Source organism: Oncorhynchus masou, chromosome 23 (assembly GCF_036934945.1).
Source record: "Oncorhynchus masou masou isolate Uvic2021 chromosome 23, UVic_Omas_1.1, whole genome shotgun sequence".
Lineage (NCBI taxonomy): Eukaryota > Metazoa > Chordata > Actinopteri > Salmoniformes > Salmonidae > Oncorhynchus > Oncorhynchus masou.
Window position 1 is genome coordinate 59,620,752 of NC_088234.1, and position 23,269 is coordinate 59,644,020.

At 46.5% G+C, this 23,269-nt stretch overlaps 1 protein-coding gene across 2 annotated transcripts in view; it reads right to left on the bottom strand.

Annotated features, from left to right (window-relative positions):
- Positions 1-2,060: 2,060 nt before the first annotated feature.
- LOC135511134 (heterogeneous nuclear ribonucleoprotein L-like) overlaps positions 2,061-23,269 on the bottom strand; it is a 73,780-nt gene continuing 52,571 nt past the window's right edge. Inside the window, exons 7-13 of one of the 2 annotated variants that reach the window (XM_064932705.1) lie at positions 16,472-16,537; positions 15,467-15,681; positions 5,789-5,910; positions 5,441-5,642; positions 4,836-4,893; positions 4,634-4,732; positions 2,061-3,701 (exon numbers count right to left, since the gene is read on the bottom strand). In XM_064932705.1, the coding sequence (XP_064788777.1) occupies positions 3,646-3,701; positions 4,634-4,732; positions 4,836-4,893; positions 5,441-5,642; positions 5,789-5,910; positions 15,467-15,681; positions 16,472-16,537 (818 nt within the window). In that variant the 3' untranslated portion in view covers positions 2,061-3,645. Of the gene's footprint in view, positions 3,702-4,633; positions 4,733-4,835; positions 4,894-5,440; positions 5,643-5,788; positions 5,911-15,466; positions 15,682-16,471; positions 16,547-23,269 lie in introns of both variants that reach the window. The other variant, XM_064932704.1, reaches the window with a different exon arrangement.

A 23,269-nucleotide genomic window follows, 5' to 3' on the forward strand; every position in this document is an offset into this window, starting at 1 on the left:
CTCCCTACCACTGAGGAAGTACAGTTCCCGCTCAGCCCAGTCAAAACTGTTCGCTGCTCTGGCCCCCCAATGGTGGAACAAACTCCCTCACGACGCCAGGACAGCAGAGTCAATCACCACCTTCCGGAGACACCTGAAACCCCACCTCTTCAAGGAATACCTAGGATAGGATAAGTAATCCTTCTCCCCCCTTAAATGATTTAGATGCACTATTGTAAGTGGCTGTTCCACTGGATGTCAGAAGGTGAATTCACCAATTTGTAAGTCGCTCTGGATAAGAGCGTCTGCTAAATGACTTAAATGTAAATGTAATGTAAATATAATGTGTCCTTAAAGCTGTATAAACACATTACCTTAGAGTACTCCTCATATACAATCTCCATTGATGCACACACTGTAAGACCCATGTGACAAGGTCTTGGCAAGGGTTCACTGGTCAGCGATGCTGGACTGGCGAGGTGTCACAGTCCTCCGGATGGCTCCAGGTGGGATTCACAGCTGTCCTCAAATAACCCCTCACATAGCCATAAGAGATTTACTGGACCTGAGAAAAAGACTGCGGTCGGATATCCAGGCAGGTGGCACTGGATCAACACACACACACACACGTGATAAACACACACATAGGCCTACGCATGCACAAACACATACGTCCAATTGCCAGGACTACTGAGCCAGGAGATACCCCTGCCATCCCAGGATTAAATGTGACATTTTCGGTTCTCCCAAAGGACTTTTCCCCTGTGTGAGACATGTTCTTCTGCAGTTATAAAATGTCATATATGTGGCTTTCATGTACAGAGAATCAGAGGTAGCTGTCAGTTTACAGGAGAGCTGTCAAGAGTGACATGTGAGGCTAGAATCATAATGGAGTGATTCGTGAGAATCGCACCTTTGAAGAGACAAGTATCTCTCTGGGTATCTCTGGGCTCAAGGGCACCTGTTTACATAGATCGGCCTGGCTAACCTAGAAAACTGGGACACAAAGAGCTGGAGGACGTCTGTGCTTATTCTGACTTTCTTATTACAGTCCCTCCCTCTCTGCTCATGTGAAGTCTGTGTAAATTCATATGAGCTACTATCTTCCTCCTTCCTAAATCCTTGCTGTTTTTTTTTTATCACCTTCAGTATAGCACTCATAATACTCTGATTAAGTGCTGACCATACGACCCAGTCATGATAAAAACATACAGCCTTAATATGTTAATGAGCCTGTGACCTGTGACCTGCTCTCTGTTCCAAAGAGAAAAGAGAAACGGGTCAGTGGCTAAATAAAGAAAGCCAGGGAACTAGAAAAGGCCCCAGCAGAGAGAGAGAGAGGTACCCTCCTTGGCTCAGACTGGAGTAATCTGTGTCGCAGCACTGCTATTATTAGTGTCGCAGCCGGCTAGAGAAATATGAGAGACCCACACAGGGAACAGCAACAGGCAGCTGTAAATTTAGAGAGAGGGTCACCAGAGACCAGCGTTCCCCAACGGATTACTGGGCACCAAGGGTGTGTGTAGGAGTGTGCAGCAAAGCTAGAGACCAGGCTGGAGTGTGAAAAAGAGAGATAGGAGAGAGAGGTGTTTGTCAGTGTGTGCCCACATGAGTTTGTATAAGTTTGTGTTTTTCTTAGTGTTAAGAGTTGAAAGAGCAAGTCATGTTTGTTATTCAAGTACATGTGACTAGCTGAGCACAGGGAAAATAACTATCACTAATAATGTTACTGTGTGTGTCTCAGTTTCATCCTCGCCTGTCCTGTTCTTTCTCATATCCTCCCAACCAGCTCTCCCATTACAATGTAAAGTGCCTCCTTGTCAAGTCATGAAAAGTAAAGCTTTAGCTGTGGGAAGCTACATTCCTTTATTGACAATAGGGACTCTGGAAAGCAAAGGCTGCAGTGTTCTAGTTATGCCCTCAGAGATACATTCGTGTGCAGAGGGATCCTCTGAAGTTTGTTTAAGGGAATTCATTGTAGTGTGTTCTCAAAGCTCATAGGGCAGGAGAATGCACAACCAGTAGTGTGCATGAGTATTCTATTCTGGTGTCACTCCAGTGACTACAAATCCACCACAAAGCCATAGATACAACGCCATTTAATGACCAGTCAGACATGGAAGTCATGGGATCTACCCACCTGAACATGCGTGTAGTGTCTTACATTTGATGATAACACGAACTTAAGCACAAGACTGCTGTTTATGGTAACTCCAGGCTTTTGAAATGGAAGTCGGAATGTGGAACAATTCTGGAATAATAAAATGTAAGAGGATCTGTAGACTGTTGAATGCTTAATGAATGTTACATTCTCAGGATGCATCCAGAACCAGTCAAACCTGATCCTGTGCCTGGAAAAGCCTCCCCTGCAGTAGATACAATTGCAATTTGCTGCTTGCAGAAAGGTTGATGAACACCTTAAGGTTTGTACTGGATGTAATTGCTCATGTTATACAATAGTACATACAGAGTAGACCAATGGAATTTGGCTTTAACATGTAATTTCCTTATTTTGCAAGTAAAATGGAATTCCAAGTTTGTTGTGCTAAGAATTTGTAGTCATATTATTTGTTACACTCTTTGACAGGGCTGTTCCCAAATAACCTTAGGTATTTGAGGGATTAGGACATCTGAAAATGTCCATACATGTTTAAAATATACTAATTCATATCAAAATATTAGCTAATTAATGAGGCAAAGAGCTAGGGGTGATGTATAATGATTCTGGATACAGCCATTTGGTGAACATAAGACATTGGCGTGTCACGAAACACTAAACCAGTCTGAATGTACAAAACTACTGACACTGAACCAGTGAAGGCGAGCCATGATACTATACTGAACCCAGTACTAACATTCAAACAGTGTGCCCCAAAACACTGACATACTACACAGACCATGGGCTCTTCATGTGTAAACATCATACAAACACAGTGTCTATAATGCAACATTAAACGGTCCACTCCAAAGCAAAACACCTAAAGACACAATGACCTCAAATAAGATGAATAATATCACCTGCTCCCCTGTCCAAACCCTCTATAGCAGAGCTTTCATTTCAATTATATACACATTTACATGTTACAGTGCGATTTTTAATTCATATTGACACATTGTTCCACTGAAGTACCGACTGAGTTTCTGCTGCTCAGCTAAATAAGGTGAGCATAAATGCAGCACTGTCAACCCATAAATATGGCGACCATTTTGGATAGTCTTTACCAGCATGGATGCATATTGGACGTCCTCTATTCAGTCTTCGAACACAATGCAAAAATTGGCAAGTAATCACAATCTGTCCACAACAAGTCTTTTCGGGGGTCATCTGTTACATTACAGTACCATGCTCAGCCCCAATGGACTCTGGGAAGAGAGGGTGTCGTCTCTCTGTTCTTAGTTCTGATTGGTTCTCTCTATATAGAGACAACTTAAAAACTAACAGAACAGAAAATACTAGAAAATAAGAGGTACAGGAGAAAACCTCTTCAGCAATTTTCCAGTGTTTCACACTTGTGTGTTTCAGTAGTCTTCTCCACTTCAACGGGAGACAGTGAGTCTCAGTGTCTTGTTAGCTCAGTACTCTGTCCCTCCCAGCCCCATCCTTTCTCTCTCTCCGTCTCCTACTGGGCTCTGGTCAGTCCTGCTGGTGCCCTGGTCCAGAGTTCCTCAGAGGTGAGAGGACGTGGAGAAGCACAGCTTCAGGGTGTAGGGGTTAGAGCCATCTGGAAAAGGTCAGACACACTGGGTTACACACCTACTATACACACACTCACACATATTCCCACACATAAACAAACACACATGCTCACATGGCATGCCCACACACATGTTCACCCTGTTGGGGACATTGGCAGGGAGAATTCTGAACACAGCAGCGTTAAGTCTGGTCTGAGAAGAGAAAAAGGTGTGCAGCAGATGGTGCACAGACTCCGGTCCTAGTGTGCTCCCTCCCCCCACCCCCCACACACACACACACCAAGGGCCAGGCTGAAACACCTGTGGAGCCAACCAACAGAGAGGATAAATATTGTGAAAACCAACCACCTGCTTCTAGAGCAGACAGCATTGACAGCATTCTCCCCCTTGGATTTTATAACATGTCCCCCATGTTATTTCACTCAGGAATAATAGTGGGGCAATAAGACAGGCTAGGCCAGTGCAGTAAAGGGCCAGTGCAGTAAAGGGCCAGTGCAGTAAAGGGCCAGTGCAGTAAAGGGCCAGTGCAGTAAAGGGCCAGTGCAGTAAAGGGACAGTGCAGTAAAGGGCCAGTGCAGTAAAGGGCCAGTGCAGTAAAGGGCCAGTGAAGTAAAGGGCCAGTGCAGTAAAGGGCCAGTGCAGTAAAGGGCCAGTGCAGTAAAGGGCCAGTGCAGTAAAGGGCCAGTGTAGTAAAGGGCCAGTGCAGTAAAGGGCCAGTGCAGTAAAGGGACAGTGCAGTAAAGGGACAGTGCATTAAAGGGAAAGGGGTAAATTGAATGTAAGATAGGATTTAGTCTTCAGGTCTTCATGTAAATTTGGTCTGAATCCAATTTCTCTGGGCATTTCTCTGACTATGTGACACACTCAGTTATCCTGCTGAGAGTGACTACTAACGGTGGAGTGTTTGGTGCTAGAGTGCGGCCACTGTTGAGGAAAGCAAGGCCATCTGGTCACTTACTTGGTATTCTGATCTGGTAGTGGTTTAGGACGGTCAAGACCTCAACCGCGTGCGTCTTGGAGTCAAACTCTAACAACCCAGAGATAGTTTTGGAGGAGGCTGATGACAAGAGAGGACAGTAGGACAACTTAAGTATGGCAGTACAGCTAACTCCTTCAACAGCCTAACAAAATAAAAAAAGTGAACAAAATTATAAACTTACGCTTTGCATCAAACATCTTGAACTTGGTGAAACCCGGCACATCATGCTCTGAGCATAGCTGTAAGAAATCAAACAACAGTCAACAAGGGCAGCTGAGACAACGCTCATGTTTTTCTAACCACATCCACAAGATGGAGCTCTTTAGTCAAACTACAGAGATCATTGACAGTGAATGACTGGTAGATACATCAGTGGTCCGCTTCTTCTATGTAAGTAATTGTTCAGCAAAATAGTTTAATCTCTTAGGCCTCCTATCCACCAAACATCAGATATCCACCTTCCTTCCAAGATCCAGCTGGCCCTCTGAAATGTAGGGGGAGGGGCTTGTAATAGTGCAGCTCACAGGATGAGAGTCAACGCTAAACCCTACCCCATACAGACCTCAGAAACCCTTCTCTATTCCCTATTCCCCAGAAACCCTGTCATTCCAGCCATAACCTCAGCAGCTGGTACTTTCAGATGGGACGTTGCAGTAGTGCAGCTCACAGGATGGGAGTTAACCATAAACCTTACCTATGTCCCGTCCCGTCCCCTAACCTTGACCCACAAACCCTCAGGCTTCTGCTCACATCCTATCGCTACCATTGCCATCATTACAGCCCTACCCTCAGTAGCTGGTCCTCCGAGATGCAGGGAGGAACGTTGTAGTAGTGCAACACACAGGAGGGTGGCTGGATGATGTTCTTGGAGGCCTGGCCTTGGCTGGTGAAGCGGTTGTTCCGGGTCATGGCAAAGTCCTTATAGCTGCTGCTGCCGTCCTCCAGTTCAAACACCTGACTGGGAATGACCGCATGCTGCTTGGACACACTGGAGAGGGAGAGGGAGAGAGACATGGAGAGTAAGGGAATGGAATACAAAGAATGAGTGAAAAGATACTAGTTAATAACATTAATTCCGTGGTTGAATACTGCAGGTGCTAAGATATCCTCTAACATGCTAACAAGGACACTCACCAGACATTAAGCCGCTTGCCAAACACCTTGATGCTGTTGAGGTGAGTGATGGCCCTGTCCACTGCATACTCATCCCCCATCTCTACTAGGGCAGTGCCCGGGACACTCTTCATGAACTTCACCTGCCACACACACAGATTTAGACACATGATGTGCATAGCAAGCCTCAAATACTATATAGCTACATACACCTTTAGCACAGTGGTTCTCAAACCTCTCCTCGGGGCCAGCCAGACATTTCACAATTTTGTTTCACCCTGAACTAGCTAACCTGATTGACTTAGTCAAGGGCTTGATAATTAGTTGACAATTTGAATCAAATCAAATTTTATTAGTCACATGCACTGAATACAACAGTGAAATGCTTACTTACAAGCCCCTAACCAACAATGCAGTTTAAAAAATACCAATAAGAATAAGAAATAAAATAAATAAAAGGAACAAGTAAGTAAGTAACAGCAGCAGTAAAATAACAATAGCGAGACTACACCGGTTAGTCGAGGTAATATGTACATGTAGGTTTATTTATTTATTTAATTTAACCTTTATTTAACTAGGCATGTCATTTAAGAACAAATTCTTATTTACAACGACGGCCTAGGAAAAGTGGGTTAACTGCTTTGTTCAGGGGCAGAACAACAGATTTTTACCTTGTCAGCTCAGGGATTCAATCTAGCAACCTTTCAGTTACAGGCCCAACCCTCTAACCACTAGGCTACATGCCGGTAGAGTTATTAAAGTGACTATGCATAGATAATAACAGAGAGTAGCAGCAGCGTAAAAGAGGGGTTGGGGGGGGGGGCAATGGAAATAGTCTGGCTTGCCATTTGATTAGATGTTCAGCAGTCTTATGGCTTGGGGGTAGACGCTGTTTAGAAGCCTCTTGGACCTAGACTTGGCGCTCCTGTACCGCTGCTGTGCGGTAGCAGAGAGAACAGTCTATGACTTGGGTGGCTGGATTATTTGACTATTTTTAGGGCCTTCCTCTGACACCGCCTGGTGTAGAGGTCCTGGATGGCAGGCAGCTTGGCACCAGTGATATACTGGCACTACCCTCTGTAGTGCCTTGCGGTCGGAGGCTGAGCAGTTGCCATTACCAGGCAGTGATGCAACCAGTCAGGATGCTCTCGATGGTGCAGCTGTAGAAACTTTTGAGGATCTGAGGACCCATGACAAATCTTTTCAGTCTCCTGAGGGGAACAGGTTTTGTCGTGCCCTCTTCACAACTGTCTTGGTGTGTTTGGACCATGTTAGTTTGTTGTTGATGTGGACACCAAGGAACTTGAAGTTCTACAAGACCCTGCTAGGTAAAGTCCCCCCTTATCTCAGCTTGCTGGTCACCATAGCATCTCCCACCTGTAGCACACATCTCCCACCTGTAGCCCACCTGTAGCACACGCTCCAGCAGGTATATCTCTCTAGTCACCCCCAAAACCAATTCCTTCTTTGGCCGCCTCTCCTTCCAGTTCTCTGCTGCCAATGACTGGAACGAACTACAAAAATCTCTGAAACTGGAAACACTTATCTCCCTCACTAGCTTTAAGCACCAACTCTCAGAGCAGCTCACAGATTACTGCGCCTGTACATATGTCATGTCTTGTTATGTCTGTTCCTGTCCTTTCTCTTCATTCTCTCTCTCTGCTGGTCTTTTTAGGTTACCTTCTCTGTCTCTCATCCCTCAGCTGTTCTACATTTCTCCTAACTAGCTCATTCTCTCTTTCCCCACCTGTTCTCTCTTCCCCCTCTGATTAGGTCTCTATTTCTTTCTCTGTTCCTGCTACTTTCAGTGTCTGATTCTTGTTTGTGTTTTTTGATGCCAGAAGCAAGCTGTCGTCTCGTTTGCTTCCACCTTGTCCTGTCCTGTCGGAGTCTGCATGGCAGGTGCAACCTGCCTTATACTACGTTCTTTTGTTCCATTGACTACGTTGGAAGAGGATTTATGCCATTCCTGTTTTTTATTAAAGAACTCTGTTTTCTGTTAAAACCGCGTTTGGGTCTTCACTCAAGTTCATAACAGAAGAATCAGACCAAGAATGGACCCAGCGGCTCCGGACCCTTTTCACTCCGCCGTCGAGATCCAGGGAGCGATGCTAGGCAGACACGAGGAGGAATTGTCTGCTGCTCAACATGCCGTTGAGACCCTGGCCGTCCAAGTCTCCGACCTCACAAGACGGGTTCACCAACTCCACCTCGATCCACCGCCCACTTCCAGGGTTTCCGAGTCTCCGGAGCCCAGGATCAACAACCCGCCGTGTTACTCTGGGGAGCCCACTGAGTGCCGCTCATTCCTCACTCAGTGTGATGTGGTGTTCTCTCTCCAGCCCAACACTTACTCCAGGAGCGCAGCCCGCATCGCCTACGTCATTTCTCTCCTTACCGGACGGGCGCGTGAGTGGGGCACGGCAGTCTGGGAGGCGAGGGCTGAGTGTATTAACCAGTATCAGGACTTTAAGGAGGAGATGATACGGGTTTTTGACCGTTCTGTTTTTGGCGAGGAGGCTTCCAGGGCCCTGTCTTCCCTATGTCAGGGGAATAGATCCATAACGGATTATTCTATTGAGTTTCGCACTCTCGCTGCCTCTAGTGACTGGAACGAGCCGGCTTTGCTCGCTCGTTTTCTGGAGGGTCTCCACGTCGAGGTTAAGGATGAGATCCTCTCCCGGGAGGTTCCTTCCAGTCTGGACTCCTTAATAGCTCTCGCTATTCGCATAGAGCGACGGTTTGATCTTCGTCGCCGAGCTCGTGGAAAGGAGCTCACGTTCTCCGTTGCTCCCCTCTCCACATCACTGCCACCTGCCGCATCACTGCCACCCTCCCCCGCCGGCTCGGATGCTGAGCCTATGCAGCTGGGGGGTATTCACATCTCTGCTAAGGAGAGGGAACGGAGAATCACCAATCGCCTCTGTCTCTACTGCGGCTCCGCTGGTCATTTTGTCACCTCATGTCCAGTAAGGGCCAGAGCTCATCAGTAAGAGGAGGGCTACTGGTGAGCGCAACTACTCAGGCCTCTCCTTCTGGATCACGCACTACCTTTCCGGTCCATCTCCGCTGGCCCGGTTCATCTGCTTCCTGCAGTGCCTTGATAGACTCTGGGGCGGAGGGCTGTTTTATGGACGAGACCTGGGCTCGGGAACATGACATTCCTCTCAGACAGTTAGGGGAGCCCAGGGCCTTGTTCGCTTTAGATGGTAGTTCTCTCCCCAAGATTCAGCGTGAGACGCTGCCTTTAACCCTCACTGTCTCTGGTAATCATAGCGAAACCATTTCTTTTTTAATTTTTCGTTCACCTTTTACACCTGTTGTTTTGGGTCATCCCTGGCTAGTGCGCCATAACCCTTCTATTAATTGGTCTAGTAATACTATCCTATCCTGGAATGTTTCTTGTCATGTAACCTGTTTAATGTCTGCTATCCCTCCTGTTTCCTCTGTCTCTTCTTCACACGAGGAGCCTGGCGATTTGACAGGGGTGCCGGAGGAGTATCACGATCTGCGCACGGTGTTCAGTCGTTCCAAGGCCACTTCTCTCCCTCCACACCGGTCGTATGACTGTAGTATTGATCTCCTTCCGGGAACTACTCCCCCGGGTAGATTATACTCTCTGTCGGCTCCCGAACGTAAGGCTCTCGAGGATTATTTGTCGGTTTCGCTCGACGCCGGTACCATAGTCTCCTCCTCCTCCCCGCCGGCGCGGGGTTCTTTTTTGTTCAGAAGAAGGACGGGTCCCTGCGCCCATGCGTGGATTATCGAGGGCTGAATGACATAACAGTTAAGAATCGTTATCCGCTTCCTCTTATGTCTTCAGCCTTCGAGATCCTGCAGGGAGCCAGGTTTTTCACCAAATTGGACCTTCGTAACGCCTACCATCTCGTGCGCATCAGGGAGGGGGACGAGTGGAAGACGGCGTTTAACACTCCGTTAGGGCACTTTGAATACCGGGTTCTTCCTTTCGGCCTCGTTAACGCTCCAGCTGTCTTTCAGGCACTAGTTAACGACGTCCTGAGAGACATGCTGAACATTTTTGTTTTCGTTTACATGGATGATATCCTGATTTTTTCACCGTCTCTCTCGATTCATGTTCAGCACGTGCGATCCTCCAGCGCCTTTTGGAGAACTGTCTTTATGTGAAGGCTGAGAAGTGCACTTTTCATGCCGCCTCTGTCCCTTTCTCGGTTCCGTTATTTCCGCTGAGGGCATTAAGATGGATCCCGCTAAGGTCCAGGCTGTCATTGATTGGCCCGTTCCTAAGTCACGCGTGAGCTGCAGCGCTTTCTGGGCTTCGCTAATTTCTACCGTCGTTTCATCCGTAATTTCGGTCAGGTGGCAGCTCCTCTCACAGCCCTTACTTCTGTTAAGACGTGCTTTAAGTGGTCCGTTTCCGCCCAGGGAGCTTTTGATCTTCTTAAGAATCGTTTTACATCCGCACCTATTCTTGTTACACCTGACATCTCTAGACAGTTTGTTGTTGAGGTTGACGCGTCAGAGGTGGGCGTGGGAGCCATTCTTTCTCAGCGCTCTCTCTCTGACGGCAAGGTCCATCCTTGCGCGTTTTTCTCTCATCGCTTATCGCCGTCAGAACGTAACTATGATGTTGGTAATCGCGAACTGCTCGCCATCCGCTTAGCCCTAGGCGAATGGCGACAGTGGTTGGAGGGGGCGACCGTTCCTTTTGTCGTTTGGACTGACCATAGGAACCTTGAGTACATCCGTTCAGCCAAACGACTTAATGCGCGTCAGGCTCGTTGGGCTCTGTTTTTCGCTCGTTTCGAGTTTGTTATTTCTTATCGTCCGGGCTCAAAAACACCAAACCTGATGCTTTATCTCGTCTCTTCAGTTCTTCTGAGGTCTCCACCGACCCCGATGGGATTCTCCCTGAGGGGCGTGTTGTCGGGTTGACTGTCTGGGGAATTGAGAGGCAGGTAAAGCAAGCACTCGCTCACACTCCGTCGCCGCGAGCTTGCCCTAGGAACCTTCTGTTCGTTCCCGTTCCTACTCGTCCGGCCGTTCTTCAGTGGGCCCACTCTGCCAAGTTAGCCGGCCACCCCGGCCTTCGGGTACGCTCGCTTCCATTCGCCAGCGTTTCTGGTGGCCCACTTCGATTTGTCGCCGCTTGTTCGGTCTGCGCGCAGACTAAATCTGGGAACTCTCCTCCTGCCGGCCGTCTCAGACCGCTTCCCATTCCCTCTCGACCGTGGTCTCACATCGCTTTAGATTTTATCACCGGACTGCCTTCATCAGCGGGGAAGACAGTTATTCTTACGGTTGTCGATAGATTCTCTAAGGCGGCTCATTTCATTCCTCTCGATAAGCTCCCTTCTGCTAAGGAGACGGCTCAGATCATTATCGAGAATGTTTTCCGAATTCATGGCCTTCCGTCTGACGTCGGACAGAGGCCCGCAGTTCACGTCTCAATTTTGGAGGGAGTTTTGCCGTTTGATTGGGGCTTCCGTCAGTCTCTCGTCCGGCTTTCATCCCCAGTCTAACGGTCAAGCCGAACGGGCCAATCAGACTGTTGGTCGCATTTTACGCAGTCTTTCTTTTCGTAACCCTGCGTCTTGGTCAGAACAGCTCCCCTGGGCAGAGTACGCCCACAACTCGCTTCCCTCGTCTGCTACCGGTCTATCCCCTTTTCAGTGTAGCCTCGGGTACCAGCCTCCGCTGTTCTCATCTCAGCTCGCCGAGTCCTGCGTCCCCTCCGCTCAGGCTTTTGTCCAGCGTTGCGAGCGCACCTGGAAGGGGGTCAGGTCGGCACTTTGCCGTAATAGGGCGCAGACTGTGAGGGCCGCTAATGCGTAGGACCAAGAGTCCTAGATATTGTTGCGGTCAGAGAGTATGGCTCTCCACTCAGAACCTTCCCTTAAGACAGCTTCTCGCAAGTTGGCCCCGCGGTTCATTGGTCCGTTCCGTATTTCCCAGGTCATTAATCCTGTCGCAGTGCGACTTCTTCTCCCGCTATCTTCGTCGCGTTCACCCGGTCTTCCATGTCTCCTGTGTTAAGCCCGTTCTTCGCGCCCCCGCTCGTCCCTCCCCCCATCCTTGTCGAGGGCGCACCCATCTACAGGGTTCGTAAGATTTTGGACATGCGCCCTCGGGGCCGTGGTCATCAGTACCTAGTGGATTGGGAGGGGTACGGTCCTGAGGAGAGGAGTTGGGTTCCCTCTCGGGACGTGCTGGACCGTTCGCTGATCGATGATTTCCTCCGTTGCCGCCAGGTTTCCTCCTCGAGTGCGCCAGGAGGCGCTCGGTGAGTGGGGGGGGGTACTGTCATGTCTTGTTATGTCTGTTCCTGTCCTTTCTCTTCATTCTCTCTCTCTGCTGGTCTTTTTAGGTTACCTTCTCTGTCTCTCATCCCTCAGCTGTTCTACATTTCTCCTAACTAGCTCATTCTCTCTTTCCCCACCTGTTCTCTCTTCCCCTCTGATTAGGTCTCTATTTCTTTCTCTGTTCCTGCTACTTTCAGTGTCTGATTCTTGTTTGTGTTTTTTGATGCCAGAAGCAAGCTGTCGTCTCGTTTGCTTCCACCTTGTCCTGTCCTGTCGGAGTCTGCATGGCAGGTGCAACCTGCCTTATACTACGTTCTTTTGTTCCATTGACTACGTTGGAAGAGGATTTATGCCATTCCTGTTTTTTATTAAAGAACTCTGTTTTCTGTTAAAACCGCGTTTGGGTCTTCACTCAAGTTCATAACAACATAGCCCACCTATAATTTAGCCCAAACAACTACCTCTTTCCCTACTGTATTTAATTCATTTATTTATTTTGCTCCTTTGCACCCCATTATTTTTATTTCTACTTTGCACATTCTTCCATTGCAAATCTACCATTCCAGTATTTTACTTGCTATATTGTATTTACTTTGCCACCATGGCCTTTTTTTGCCTTTACCTCCCTTATCTCACCTCATTTGCTCACATCGTATATAGACTTGTTTATACTGTATTATTGACTGTATGTTTGTTTTACTCCATGTGTAACTCTGTGTCGTTGTATGTGTCGAACTGCTTTGCTTTATCTTGGCCAGCCGTAAATGAGAACTTGTTCTCAACATGCCTACCTGGTTAAATAAAGGTGAAATAAATAAAAAGTTCTCAACCTGCTCCACTACAGCCCCGTTGATGAGAATGGGGGCATGCTCGGTCCTCCTTTTCCTGTAGTCCACAATCATCTCGTTTGTCTTGATCACGTTGAGGGAGAGGTTGTTGTCTCTGACATCCTCCCTATAGGCTGTCTCGTCGTTGTCGGTGACCAGGCCTACTACTGTTGTGTCATCAGCAAACTTAATGATGGAGTTGGAGTCATGCCTGGCCGTGCAGTCATGAGTGAACAGGGAGACTGAGTACGCACCCCTGAGGGTCCCCTGTGTTGAGGATCAGTGTGGAGGATGTGTTGTTACCTACCCTTACCACCTGGGGGCGTTGCAGCAGGAGGTGTTTAGTCCCAGGGTCCTTAGCTTAGTGATGAGCTTTGAGGGCACTATGGTGTTGAATGCTGAGTTGTAGTCAATGAAAAGCATTCTCACATAGGTTTTCCTTTTGTCCAGGTGGGAAAGGGCAGTGTGGAGTGCAATAGAGATTGTATCATCTGTGAATTTGTTAAGGCGGTACGCAAATTGGAGTGGTTTCTGGGATAATGGTGTTGATGTGAACCATGATCAGCCTTTCAAAGCACTTCATGGCTCCATACATGAGTGCTACGGGTAGGTAGTCATTTAGGCAGGTTACCTTAGTGTTCTTTGGCACAGAGACTATGGTGGTCTGCTTACAACATTACAGACTCGGACAGGGAGAGGTTGAAAATGTCAGTGAAGACACTTGCCAGTTGGTCAGCGCATGCTCCTAGTACACATCCTGATAATCCGTATAGCCCTGCAGCCTTGTGAATGTTGTCCTGTTTAAAGGTGTTACTCACATCGGGCTGCGGATAGTGTGATCACACAGTCGTCCAGAACAGCTGGTGCTCTCATGCATGTTTCAGTGTTGTTTGCCTCAAAGTGAGCATCAAAGTAGTTTAGCTCGTCTGGTAGGCTCGTGTCACTGGGCAGCTCTCTGCTGTGCTTCCCTTTGTAGTCTGTAATGGTTTGTAAGCCCTGCCACACCTGACGAGCGTCGGAGCTGGTGTAGTACAATTCAATCTTAGTCCTGTATTGACACTTTGCCTGTTTGATGGTTCATCTGAGGGCATAGTGGGATTTCTTAAGCTTCTGGGTTAGAGTCCTGCTCCTTGAAAGCGGCAGCTCTAGCCTTTAGCTCAGTGCGGATGATGCCTGTAATCCATGGCTTCTGGTTGGGGTATGTACGTTTGGTCACTGTGGGGACGACGTCATCGATGCACTTATTGATGAAGCCAGTGACTGATGTGGTGTACTCCTCAATGCCATCAGAAGAATCCCGGAACATGTTCCAGTCTGTGATAGCAAAACAGTCCTGTAGCTTAGCATCTGCTTCATCTGACCACTTTTTTATTGACCGAGTCACTGGTGCTTCCTGCTTTAATTTTTGCCTGTAAGCAGGAATAAGGATTATGGTCAGATTTGCCAAATGGAGGGCAAGGGAGAGGTTTGTACACATCTCTGTGTGTGGAGTAAAGGTGGTCTCAAGTTTTTTTCCCTCTGGTTACACATTTAACATGCCGATAGAAATTTTGTAAAGCGGATTTAAGTTTCCCTGCATTAATGTCCCGGCCACTAGGAGCACCGCCTCTGGATGAGCGTTTTCCTGTTTGCTTATGGAGGAATACAGCTCAATGAGCGCGGTCTTAGTGTCAGCATTGGTCTGCGGTGGTATGTAGACAGCTACAAAAAATACAGATGAAAACTCTCTAGGTAGATTGTGTGGTCTACAGCTTATCATGAGATACTCTACCTCAGGCGAGCAAAACCTTGAGACTTTCTTAGAATTTGTTTACAAATATACATAGTCCGCCCCTTGTCGTACCAGACGCAGCTGTTCTATCCTGCCGATACAGCGTATAACCAGCCAGCTGTATGTTGATAATGTTGTTGTTCAGCCACGACTCAGTGAAGCATAAGATATTACAGTTTTTAAATGTCCCGTTTGTAGTTTAATCGTCCTTGTAGGTCGTTGTTTTTTTTCTTCCAATGATTGCATGTCAGTTAGTAGAACGGAAGGCAGTGGGGGTTCATTCGATCGCCTACGAATTCTCACGCAAATTATGGGGATTTGGGCCTGTTCCCGGGAAAGCAGTATGTCTTTCACATCGGGCTCGTCGGACTCGTTAAAGAAAAAAAAAGCTTTTGCCAGTTCATGGTGAGTTATCGCTGTTCTGATGTCCAGAAGTTATTTCCGGTCATAGCAACATTATGTACAGAATTCGTCCAGAATAAGTTTTAAGTTTGTTTTACAAACAACGAAAAAAAAATGAGAAAAAGAAAACACAGTTGGTTAGGAGCACGTAAAACATCAGCCATCTTCTCCGGCGCCATGAATCAGATGTGCTCTGGAATAGATTATATCCATGGAACAGTTGTGGGTCCCCAGGAGAGATTTGAGAACTACTGCTTTAGCACACCTACTTCAAACAGAAATACTTCAAACAGAATAACACTCACTGACAACAACAAAAAATTAATTCATCAAAGAAATGTTCATTCACACTCAAACTATCACAAACACACACATGGATGCCCTCAAGTCCCTCCTAAGGTGGATCTCTGCTGCTGACCTTTTCGATGTTGCCATAGAGACAGAAAAGGTTGAAGATGCGGGTGCAGTTCATCTTGGTGGGGTGCAGGCCGCTCACCATGGCGACAGAGCTAGAGCCGTGGTTGTTGTAGGAGGAGCTTTGGGGCAGGGGATAAGCCACTACCTCTGGGATGTCGTGGGAGCTCAGCTTGTACCTGCTGTTCCCTGGGAGAGGCAGCAGGGGGCAGTGTGACCCTAGAATACAAAACCCAAGGGGAAAGGAGGAGGAGGGGTTACAACTTTCACTTCCACCTGAGTTGTGTTCAGTAGGTGCTTTTACACCTGCATTGCTTGCTGTTTGGGGTTTTAGGCTGGGTTTCTATACAGCACTTTGAGATATCAGCTGATGTAAGAAGGGCTATATAAATACATTTAATTTGATTTAGGCATGAAATGGGATAAAACATTTTGAAATGGAGGAGGCCAGCTACTACTTTCGTATCCTGTTTGATCCTATTTGATCCTACTAAACACAACCCTAATGGTAAAACTAGTCTGGAGGTGGATTACATATGGGTAGCCTCTGGAGACAAAGGAGGGTGGGAGGTCTCTACTCTCTACTCCTCTCACCTTCAGATAAGGTTGGGAATCTATACCATCCGAGGCATAGAGGTGGTTGGGCAGGGTTTCACCTGAGGAATGGGGAGTGTGGATGGGGTGGATAATGTAGCAGTCTGTATGGATGGGATGGATAATGTAGCAGTCTGTGTGGTTAGAGTGGATCATTTAGCAGTATGTGTGGATAGAGTGGATAATGTAGCAGTCTGTATGGATAGAGTGGATAATGTAGCAGTCTGTATGGATAGAGTGGATAATGTAGCAGTCTGTGTGGATAGAGTGGATAATGTAGCAGTCTGTGTGGATAGAGTGGATAATGTAGCAGTCTGTGTGGATAGAGTGGATAATGTAGCAGTCTGTGTCTAGAGATGGAGCCGATACACTAAGTAATATGGTAGTGTTTTGGTGCTGAGAGGCGGGATCTTACCGTATCCATTGTCTCCGTAAGAGGACGGGTGCTCCCCCAGTATGGCCTGCCTGCCCTTCCCACGCTCTGAAACATCAACACATTCACAACATAGGGAGAGAGTATGAGGTAAATGGCTCTGGGCTACAAATTGAAATAGGTGCTATTCACATTGACACACTGATAGAAAGGTCATTGGAAGTAAAGAAGCAGAATAATTAGAGGCGACAGAAACCCTGTGACATTACAGGTGAGTATGAGTACACTGACTGAAGAAACCCACTCTCTGTTGACATCTTACTTTACATTACATGTTCACATAGTTAACATGGCAGGCATAGGGCACAACAGGGCACAATAATGAAGTCAAAGCTACATACGGAAAAGATGCTATTGATTAACACACATAATAATACTTTTTTGGGGTGTTTATATTTGTCCTGTTAACACAAGTGTGTAATGGAAATGTGCTTCTTGCATATCCCAACTCCCCCTGAGACACCCACAAAGAGTGGGGTCATCATTGTACAGCACCCCTAGAGCAATTAGGGTTAAGTGCCTTGCTCAAGGGCACAGCAACAGATTTTTCACCTTGTCGGCTCCAGTATTCAAACAAGCAACCTTTCAGTTACTGGTCCAACACCTGCCGCTCTATTAGAGCTCCTGGTAATAATTTACACTCGAAGGACTATAATGCATCCACAGTTGTACCTTTACCATAGTAGTAGCACTTTAAATAGTAGTACTATGTTGTACTAATACACACAGAGAGAAGAAGACGCCAATACATGTTTTAAAAAGTAGGTCCTACTGTTAACCCCAACGGCAATTCACTTTAAAAAAATACCATTTAAATCCTTCACAACCTATAGACAAGGAACAGTTGAGAGAAAACACAAGAATAGAAAGAAACAACATAAAATATCACATTTTAAATAGGGGGAAAACATTGTTACATTTGTAATACAAAGATTGGTGGAGGAACAGTACCTGAATTACATCACTAGCGTGAACAGTCAGCAACCCTCTCACTGAGGTCTTGGCTTTATTGGCACAGGTTGTCTCTTTCAGCACAAGTGCACAACATCAACCTGTGTTACATCATCATACAGTCAGTTCACATCTGCCACAGAATCACAGTGAGATACATGGAGGCACAGGATGGACAAAGAGCAGCTGCAGTCCCATCTCCCACAAGAACTGTCCCAAAGGAGCCCTCAACATGCCAAATAATAGTTCAAATGAAATATTCAAATCAAATGTTATTTGTCACATGCCACATGCAACAGGTGTAGGTAGACCTTACCGTGAAATGCTTACTTACAAGCCCTTATCCAACAATGCAGTTCAAGAAATAGAGTTAAGAAAATATTTACTAAATAAACTAAAGTATCATTATCTTTTTAACCTTTATTTAACTAGGCAAGTCAGTTAAGAACAAATTCTTATTTTAAAATGACGGCCTACCCCGGCCAAACCCTCCCCTAACCGGACGATGCTGGGACAATTGTGCACCACCCAATGGGAAGTAAAAAATAAAGCAAAAAAAATAAAAGCAAAAAGTAACACAAGAAAATGACATAAAAATAACGAGCCTATATACAGGGGTACCAGTACCGGATTATTGAGAGAGAGAAAGCTCAACAAACAGACAGTGACCTTCAGTCACAAATTAGGGATGTGCAGCAAGGTTCATTGTTTTATCTGCTATGCAAGCATAAGTCACCTAAACCCCCCCCCCTCCCATCTCAAGCTACGGCCGCTCCCTCAACAATCAAGTCACGAATACCCTCAAATCCCCCTCCCCTCACAAATCCCCATATTTCCTCTACTCTCCTCGTCCTCTTGGTAGAAGGGAAAACTATCCATCATTAAGAACTCCCACGGAGAGACTGCAGACCCCTGCTGTACGCTCAGCTTTACACTGAGCAGCTGCCCATCCTCTAGCCTCCAGTTGTCTTGAACGAACCGCACAACATGGACCGCGGAACGAGGGAGAGCTCAGTTTGTTGTTTTGGAAAGTTTTGAAAGTTTGGTTACTAGCTAGCTACCTTTTGAGTTTGAGTCCCGTGACACGGTTGGCATCAGTTGATGGGTCTGCTACTATCTGTCCAGGGATCCTGCCAACCAAGGCCGGGTCTGAGGAGCTGCTTGGTGTAGCAGCTAGCCTAAATGATAGCTAGCTGCCTATCAAGCTAGAGGTGTTTTCTTGAGAGTATAAACACAGCCAGCGATGCAGATAGCCATTGTGGCAGAGACCACGGATTGTCCCAGGTTTGTGGCTGTCTAGATCCCTACTGTTTATTGTTTTCAATCTTCCCTGCGACCTGCCCTGTCTGGAAATGCGAGAAGTAACAGCGTAACCTACATTTTATTTTATTCATTTAACTAGGCAAGTCAGTTAAGAACAAATTATTATTTTCAATGATGGTCTAGGAACAGTGGGTTAACTGCCTTCTTCCAGGGAAGTACGATTTTTACCTTGTCAGCTTGGGGATTCGATCTTGCAACCGTTCGGTTACAAGTCCCAACGCTCGAACCACTAGGCTACCTGCCGCCACATTGGTATCATAACAAAGACCAAAGCCGGCGGGAGTACCGTTGATGACAGTAGCATCTCTCTATGACAGGTGAAGGATCTTTTAAACAAACAAAAATAGTTCCACAAGCAGTTGTTACAACAACAAGAAAATAGCTTCAAGTGTTTGTCTGAATACTGGTTGATTCAACTAATACAAGAATGGAAGACCTGACCAGAGAGGTCCAGGACCTGAAGGACAGTTTGCAGTTCTCCCAGGCTCAGCCCAATGAGTTGAAACAGGAGAATGGCAAGATGACAGTAATCTGTAAGTCATTGAGAGAGGACATCAGATCTGTGTGTGAATCCATGATAACAATGACGGAGAAATCAGACTCGAGGAACAATCAAGGCGGAACAACATGGTTGTGGATGGAATTGCAGAAACTCCACATGAGACCTGGAACGAGTCTGAGGACAAAGTGAGGGAAATGATCTCGGAGAAACTGAAGGTGGACAACAGGAAGATTGAGGTGGAGCATGCCCACAGGACTGGAAAACTCATCTTCGGCCCAGGTAACAGGCTCAGGTAACAGGCCTAAGCCGATAGTGGTCAAGTTCCTGAGGTTGAAGGTACATCTTCCTCAACGAAGACTATCCTGAAGCTGTGCGCCAGAAAAGGAAATAACGCATCCCAGCCATGAAAGCTGCCAGATTGTGTGGGGACGTTGCTTACATCTGCTATGACAGGCTCATTGTCCACCCTCCCTCCCAAAAGCCTGGAAGGGATGAAAGAGCCAAGCCTGTGGGTTCATAGCTTCAACCCTGCAGCACACACACACACACACACACACACACATACACACACACACACACACACACACACACACACACACACACACACACACACACACACACACACACACACACACACACACACACACACACACACACACAAATTGATTCATGGATTGCTGAATGTATATTTTTCTCTCTTGCTTTGTTTGCTCTTTTACATATCATGTCTATCTCTGATACACTACCCAGGAAGGGGCTGAAAATGGCCCATGTTAATATATGTAGCCTTGGAAATAAGGTTAATGAAATCAATAACTTGCTAACATCAGATAACCTTCATATATTTGCCATTTCTGAGACTCAGATAATTCATTTGATGATACAGCAGTATCAGTACAATGGTATAACATCTATAGAAGAGACAGAAATGCTTTTGGGGGAGATGTTGCTTTATATATTCAGAGCCATATCCCTGTAATGCTTAGAGAAGATCTTATGTCAAGTGTTATTGAAGTGATGTGGTTGCAGGTTCACCTGACACATCGAAAGCCTTTTATTTCAGGGCATTGCTATAGGCTGCCAAGTCCGAGCAGTCAGTATCTAAATAATATGTGTGAAATGCTTGTTAGTGTATGTGAAGTAAATAGAGAGGTCTACTTTCTTGGGAACCTGAATATTGACTGGATTTCATCAAGCTGTCCACTCAAGAGAAAGCTTCTCACTGTAACCAGTGCCTGTAATCTGGTTCAGGTTATTAATCAACCTACCAGGGTGTGTACAACACTACAGGAACAAGATCATCCACAGGTATTCATCACATTTGTACTAATACTGTAGAACTCTGTTCTAAAGCTGTATCCGTACCCATTGGATGAAGTGATCACAATATAGTGGCTATATCCAGGAAAACCACAGTTCCAAAAGCTGGGCCAGAAGTAGTGTATTAAGATTTTGCTGTGACTCTTACGTGGATGATGTTAAAAAATATTTGTTTGTCTGATGAGATTAAAAAGAAGCATCCAGACGCTGCACTCAATTAATGTATTATTCATTAACATGCACCTGTTAAGAAACTGACTGTTAGGACTGTTAAGGCTCCATGGATTGATGAGGAATTGTGAAACTGTATGGTTGAAAGAGATGGGGCAAAAGGAGTGGCAAATAAGTCTGGCTGCACATCAGACTGGCTGATTTACCGCAAATTGAGAAATTATGTGACTAAAATCAACAAAAAGAAGAAGAAACTGTATTATAACGCTAAGATCAATGATAAAAGAATGATGGAAAAAAAACTTTGGAGTACTTTAAATTAAATTATGGCCCCTCCCATCTATCTCTGAAGACCATCCAGTCCATGCCTTCAACTCCCCTCAACCCCTCCCATCTATCTCTGAAGACCATCCAGTCCCAGCCTTCAACTCCCCTCAACCCCTCCCATCTATCTCTGAAGACCATCCAGTCCCAGCCTTCAACTCCCCTCAACCCCTCCCATCTATCTCTGAAGACCATCCAGTCCCAGCCTTCAGCTCCCCTCAACCCCTCCCATCTATCTCTGAAGACCATCCAGTCCCAGCCTTCAATTCTGCTCAACCCCTCCCATCTATCTCTGAAGACCATCCAGTCCCAGCCTTCAATTCCCCACAACCCCTCCCATCTATCTCTGAAGACCATCCAGTCCCAGCCTTCAGCTCACCTCAACCCCTCCCATCTATCTCTGAAGACCATCCAGTCCCAGCCTTCAGCTCCCCTCAACCCCTCCCATCTATCTCTGAAGACCATCCAGTCCCAGCCTTCAACTCACCTTAACCCCTCACATCTATCTCTGAAGACCATCCAGTCCCAGCCTTCAATTCCCCTCAACCCCTCCCATCTATCTCTGAAGACCATCCAGTCCCAGCCTTCAACTCACCTCAACCCCTCCCATGCATCTCTGAAGACCATCTAGTTTAATTTCTAGCTGCCATATATTTTTCCACTGTGCTGTGATGTTTCACAAATGTTCTGAACCTTTCAATTTTCATAGTTTCTACAGATTGTAAAATTAAAGATAAACACCTTTGCTAAGAGTATTAATATATTATTGATCGATTGACTATGACTTATCAAATCACCCAGCAATGCTATTTGCAGTTAGCTCCAAGTAAAACATTCCTGAACCTGCAACCAAAAACAAGCTAATGTTGAAGCCGGAAGTTTACATTTAAACTCAGTTTTTCACAATTCCTGACATTTAACCCTAGTAAAAATGTTCTGTCTTAGATCAGTTAGGATCACCACTTTATTTTAAGAATGTGAAATGTCAGAAAAATAGTAGAGAGAATTATTTATTTCAGCTTTTATTTCTTTCATCACATTCCCAGTGGGTCAGATGTTACCATACACTCAATTATTATTTGGTAGCATTGCCTTTAAATTGTTTAACTTGGGTCAAAGCTTTCTACAATTAGTTGGGTGAATTTTGGCCCATTCCTCCTGACAGAGCTGGTGTAACTGAGTCAGGTTTGCAGGCCTCCTTGTTCGCACACACTTTTTTAGTTTTGCCCACAAATGTTCTATAGGATTGAGGTCAGGGCTTTGTGATGACCACTCCAATACCTTGACTTTGTTGTCCTTAAAAAGCCATTTTGCCACAACTTTGGAAGCATCTTTACTAGATGCTGTTCTTCCACTAACCTCACTGCAACTCCCCTCCAAGTCTCCGACCACTACCTTGTATCCTTTTCCCTCTCGCTCTCATCCAACACTTCCCACACTGCCCCTACTCGGATGGTATCGCGCCGTCCCAACCTTCGCTCTCTCTCCCCCGCTACTCTTTCCTCTTCCATCCTATCATCTCTTCCCTCTGCTCATACCTTCTCCAACCTTTCTCCTGATTCTGCCTCCTCAACCCTCCTCTCTTCCCTTTCTGCATCCTTTGACTCTCTATGTCCCCTATCCTCCAGGCCGGCTCGGTCCTCCCCTCCCGCTCCGTGGCTCGATGACTCATTGCGAGCTCACAGAACAGAGCTCCGGGCAGCCGAGCGGAAATGGAGGAAAACTCGCCTCCCTGCGGACCTGACATCCTTTCACTCCCTCCTCTCTACATTTTCCTCCTCTGTCTCTGCTGCTAAAGCCACTTTCTACCACTCTAAATTCCAAGCATCTGCCTCTAACCCTAGGAAGCTCTTTGCCACCTTCTCCTCCCTCCTGAATCCTCCTCCCCTCCCCCCTCCTCCCTCTCTGCAGAAGACTTCGTCAACCATTTTGAAAAGAAGGTCGACGACATCCGATCCTCGTTTGCTAAGTCAAACGACACCGCTGGTTCTGCTCACACTGCCCTACCCTGTGCTCTGACCTCTTTCTCCCCTCTCTCTCCAGATGAAATCTCGCTTCTTGTGACGGCCGGCCGCCCAACAACCTGCCCGCTCGACCCTATCCCCTCCTCTCTTCTCCAGACCATTTCCGGGGACCTTCTCCCTTACCTCACCTCGCTCATCAACTCATCCCTGACCGCTGGCTACGTC